Source organism: Limulus polyphemus, unplaced genomic scaffold (assembly GCF_000517525.1).
Source record: "Limulus polyphemus unplaced genomic scaffold, Limulus_polyphemus-2.1.2 Scaffold606, whole genome shotgun sequence".
Taxonomy (NCBI): domain Eukaryota; kingdom Metazoa; phylum Arthropoda; class Merostomata; order Xiphosura; family Limulidae; genus Limulus; species Limulus polyphemus.
In genome coordinates, this window is record NW_013666216.1 from 286,880 (window position 1) to 292,812 (window position 5,933).

Consider the following 5,933-nt stretch of genomic DNA (forward strand, 5'->3'; position numbering starts at 1 on the left):
AAATATTTTACCCGTCACCAGTTGGACTCGTGATTAGGAAATATTTTACCCGTCACCAGTTGGACTCGTGATTAGGAAATATTTTACCCGTTACCAGTTGGGCTCGTGATTAGGAAATATTTTACCCGTTACCAGTTGGACTCGTGATTAGGAATTATTTTACCCGTTACCAGTTGGACTCGTGATTAGAAAAGATTTTACCTTAACAAGTTTGATTCCTAATAAGGAAAGACTTTACCTGTCACCAGTTGGTTTTCTAATTAGAAACGATTTTACGTAGTAATTTCCATATATAATGCCATAATTTATCACAGACTCTGTCTGCCCAGTCATTATAGTCGTCTTCCTTTGGGCTAGGCGTGGCATAGTGCTTAACATGCCGGGCTGTGAGTCAGTATGCCCCAGATTCATGCTGCGATACTTCCGAGCACGCTTCGCACTTTCAGTTATGGCTGCGTTGTAACATCATCAAAGTTTCAACTACGTGTCTTTTGGTTCTAAATTCGATCTCTGTTCGTATGTGGGAACTAAGATAAACCTTGCTAATGTCTTATCTATATTTATGTATTAATACAGATTTTAATCTCTTGTAATTCCCTGATGGACTCATCTGTTTCTGTAGGAAAGAGATCCCGCTTTGTATCATTGACAACGAAAGCTATGAAAAGGATTCGGTGCTCTATGTAGAGCTTGGAGATCCGAGACTGGAAGAAGGTAAGAAATACAGGGCTTTGTTTACATAAAGTTTTAAAATATTTAAAGATTAAAATTCACAAGTGAACTTCGAAGTTTATAGGATCACTTGTGTCCTGATGGGAAATAATTATAATTTCTGTTAAAGCTGACGTAAATAAAATGAGGGAAAATATGGCTGTAGACTAATATCCTGATTATAAAACTTATGAAAAATAAATCAAATTACAGAATTTACATCAAATTTCTTCGACAATCTTAAACAATAAAATTGTATAGTATCGACTTAAAGCTTGGAAAATGGATGCAACTACGTCCCACTACGTTTCAACTTGTTAACTTGTTGAAACGTTGTGTGGCAAACTTTTATGGATGTTTCGAGTTTTTAATTATTATTTTATTTCCTCAAATTTTATGTGTATGTCGGAAATTAATCCTGGTGAATTTATGCAAAGAAAGAGAGAAAAAAAAACATATTTCTATTAAATTTTTTAAAGAAATAAATAACAACATTCTTAAGAAAATATACAAAAAAATCCTAACGGTAACAAATCGAGGAATTTTCGTCATTAAATAAAACTTTTAAATTATGATAAAAATGAGTTACCACAGGGTTACTGGATGGAACAACCCTGAGGAATGGGAAAAAAACACAGTAACTATATTCTAGTAACAAACATCTGGGTTATTTTAGATCCTATATTGTTTTGTTGTTATGGGCTTAATGAAAATAAATGATAGCCAGAAACAATGTGTATATTTATGTATATATATCTAATTCCTGATAAGAAGAGGTCTCGGTCTGATAAATTATTTAATCCAATAAAGAATTATTTTCAGACGAAAAATTAAAAAAAAAGGTAATAAAATCGCTTTTTGTAAACATTTCACCGAGAAGATTAAATCTGTTCTTTAGGATGTACAATTCTGCTTTTTTCTAATAATTTCTTTATGCTGGTTAACTATATGATTTTAATCATATGTGCCATAAAATATGTTTCTTTCTGTGTTTGGTATATTTTATGTCAACAGCTTATTAGTACATGCATTCTAGATGATGATGAAACCACCTTTCAAGACATCAACAAGAATTCCCCAAACGCTGAGCTAACAGAGGCTGAAAAGATTGCAATGTTAGGAAAGCCGAGACTGGGAGAACAATACAAGGCTACCATTCGAATCAAAGAGAGTAAGGAATTTAAGGTAACGTTGTACTTATTCACAATGAGGTACATACATCAAGATTGGTGTACTGTGTTTTAAGAAACGTATTAAACCTAAGATAAAATATCTAGTGGTTCATCCAGGGAGAAACTGATTAGAATCCTAAGCATGCTCTTGATCTTATCACATTTCGAGAAACAGCATTCGTTGTAACTGATGCAAACAACCTTTATGGCGGAAACACCATACTCAATATTCGGAGCCAAGTATAAGAGATGCATTAAAATCAAATAGAGAGAACAATATAAGAAGGTTTCGGAACCAATTATGTGTGATACAGAAGATTCTAGTAGGGAGAACACTAATGGAAAAGCTGGGAGTACTGTATGTGTGATACGGTAAGGAGAACACTAATGGAAGAGCTGGGAGTACTGTATGTGTGATACAGTAGGGAGAACACTAATGGAAGAGCTGGGAGTACTGTATGTGTGATACGGTAGGGAGAACACTAATGGAAGAGCTGGGAGTACTGTATGTGTGATACGGTAGGGAGAACACTAATGGAAGAGCTGGGAGAACCGTATGTGTGATACGGTAGGGAGAACACTAATGGAAGAGCTGGGAGTACTGTATGTGTGATACAGTAGGAAGAACACAACAGAGTAGTTGAGAGCCCAGTATATGTAACACAATAAAATCCCCCAGTGAGAAAATTTAAAGAAGAGCAGTTAATCATGTAACTAGTACATTGAAGCTCGAGTGAGAACACCTATGAAACTTCATATACATACAGTGAGAAAAAACATCATGTAAGGTGGGAAACTGTAAGGTAAGTAAGACAATAACTTCGTTCTAAGTGTCAAAATTGGGAAGTAGGTATCGTCATACAACTTTAGTAAAATCGACGAAGAAAATAATTTCAGCTTTAAATAATATAGGAACGCAATTATTCACCTAGGCTGAATATATATGGTAGCCAGAATATATATGGTGTTAACTAGAAACTGAAACTACTCTCCTCAATCCACACTGTTTTTACTGATATATTCAATCGTGTGGCAGGAAAACGGTTTTACAAGTGCAGGTGCTATTTCACTCACAAGATATCATTGTAATACACTAATGTTATAAATCATTCTTACGTTATATTTACAGGATACTAGAACATGCTAGTGTGGTTCCGAGAACTTGGACTAGAACTCATTTTTGACAATACTTGAACAACGCTTAGTGATATATTACCGATTGTTGTTTTTTGAAAACCATCCAGTCTGGAGGATGAATCTTGATCTCTGTTTTACTTTACATGCGTACATATATATATCTATAAATATGTAAGGAGTAGTTTCACATCAAAAATTAGGATTATAATATTTTTAACTATGGAAACTAGATTGTTTTATATGTAATAGATACGTACTCTTACTAAATTAACATAAAATGTAAGAAAAATTTATATTTATTTTCAATATAGGGAGGTTCGATAATTGATATTTCTTGATAGAATGGGTTGTAAAGAATCTTACCTATTAGAATTTCGAAAAGTGTTTTGACTTTAAAGATTTTACAGTTTAAAGTAAGTGTTTTTACTGAAGGAACTATATTGGTATTTGCGAATGTTGTCGACACTCTTACCAAAAGCCTGAATAATTAATACTTGTATATCAAACCCTTGTCTATCACAGAGTCGACCATTGAAGTGAGAGGTTCGAAATCTTAAACATAGCTAAGGTAACTTAACAATATACACACCATGGATTATGTGTGTAATAATAACATTTTAAACTTCTTGTTAGGTAATCAAATGATATAAGGCAATAATGATCAACCCTGCTACAAATTTTAAAGTAGTTTTTACGTGATCAAAATTCGAATAACAGTTAAAATTGGTATACAAACAACACAAAATCCATGTAACTAACTTTGCTTTTGGAGCGATATTAAAATAGTATTGCTCCAATATTAAGAGAGGGAAACCAACTTCGTACTAATTATTAGACCTTAGAATTAAGTCACGAGATGCAACAATGCTTAAATTCTGTCACATTTACGACTCTAAGCAAAAAATACGTACAAAATGCCTCGCTGATTTTCGGGGTAATATGTAAAGAAAGCTCACACGGCTCAGTTTCAAGCCATTTGTTACAGAATATCCAAGGTTTTTTTTATACAATTGTGAAACAGCATATCCTCATGTTAAAGAAAGTAGCAGACATGGTTTCAGAGGTAAAAGATAATAACTGGGGATTTAACAAATAACTAAGTGTTATAACACTTACACGGTAATTCATTTATAACACAACCATCAGTATAAAAACGTATTAGAAATACAAATATCAAAGGATAACTTTAATTGAATAAATGGAATATCATGAGATAATAAAAAATACAAGAAAAATGGCAACACTTATATTTTACGCGAGAAGCTTTTTTCATGAAATAAATTACGTAATGATTATGTGACTTTACCATTCATTTATTATTGTAGAATCTTCAGCTAACATTATGTTTATGGATTTTTGTGCGTGTTCAGAATGGAATTCTTCAAAAAGGGGGGTTAAAGGGAACAGCTTCACTGAAATTCTGTCTGTCCGTCACGTTCTCGTTGATACGTTCATCGCTCAGTGCACCTTCAGCCAAAATAATAAAAAAAACATGTGACTACAAAAATAAGTTCTTTGAAATAAGATTAATAGAAAGATCTGGAATGGATTTCAAAACAGGTCTCGTTAGATCAGTTTTCTGCTCACGTGCGTGTTCCGCATGAACTGTCTGAAAGACTAGACGTAACGTAACGAGTTCTGTAAAATATTCAAGGTGTAGAAAATAATATAAATATCGACAAAGACATTTTACGTTTTTTTACTGTAAACACGACGCAATACGTACCTACTCGTTCCACTAGACGTTTTCTTTTCTGTAAACACGACGCAATACGTACCTACTCGTTCCACTAGATTGTTTTTACTGTAAACACGACGCAATACGTACCTACTCGTTCCACTAGACGTTTTTTACTGTAAACACGACGCAATACGTACCTACTCGTTCCACTAGACATTTTTGCCGTAAACACGACGCAATACGTACCTACTCGTTCCACTAGACGTTTTTTACTGTAAACACGACGCAATACGTACTTACTCGTTCCACTAGACTTTTCTTTACTGTAAACACGACGCAGTACTTATCTACTCGTTCAACTAGACGTTTTTTACTGTAAACACGGCGCAGTACGTACCTACTCGTTCAACTAGACGTTTTTTACTGTAAACACGACGCAGTACGTACCTACTCGTTCCACTAGACGTTTTTTACTGTAAACACGACGCAGTACGGTGACGTTGTTATTCTTTCTTTTGATTTTTTTGTTAATTTGTTTCTCGCTATTGTATTTTTCACTTTGTGGCTCATTATAATTAAGCAGTTCTACGTTTTTAATCTATAATTATTAGTTTATTATCAGATTATTAATCATGTTGATGTGGTGTCCTACGTTCTATCAAAATTTCGTCAATATTTACCAAATCATGAAATAGATCTCCTGTATTGTTATGGAGACTTTCAACGGCATATTAATGTTGTTGTAACGACACGACTTACTTGCTGTATTTCTTTCGAACTTATGAATCATGCATGAAATAGATCTCATGTATTGTTATGGAGACTTTCAACGGCATATTAATGTTGTTGTAACGACACGACTTACTTGCTGTATTTCTTTCGAACTTATGAATCATGCATGAAATAGATCTCATGTATTGTTATGGAGACTATGAACGGCATAATAATATTGTTGTCACGACGCGACTTACTTGCTGTATTTCTTTCGAACTTATGAATCATGCATGAAATAGATCTCATGTATTGTTATGGAGACTATGAACGGCATAATAATATTGTTGTCACGACGCGACTTACTTGCTGTATTTCTTTCGAACTTATGAATCATGCATGAAATAGATCTCATGTATTGTTATGGAGACTATGAACGGCATAATAATATTGTTGTCACGACGCGACTTACTTGCTGTATTTCTTTCGAACTTATGAATCATGCATGAAATAGATCTCAT

The 5,933-nt window shown here is 33.8% G+C and overlaps 1 protein-coding gene across 1 annotated transcript in view; it reads left to right on the forward strand.

Annotated features, from left to right (window-relative positions):
* LOC106459425 (sodium/calcium exchanger 3-like) overlaps positions 1 to 5,933 on the forward strand; it is a 107,122-nt gene that overhangs the window by 83,886 nt on the left and 17,303 nt on the right. The window contains exons 3-4 of the mRNA XM_013919045.2: positions 623 to 714; positions 1,748 to 1,896. Of these exons, the coding sequence (XP_013774499.2) occupies positions 623 to 714; positions 1,748 to 1,896 (241 nt within the window). The remainder of the gene's footprint in view (positions 1 to 622; positions 715 to 1,747; positions 1,897 to 5,933) is intronic.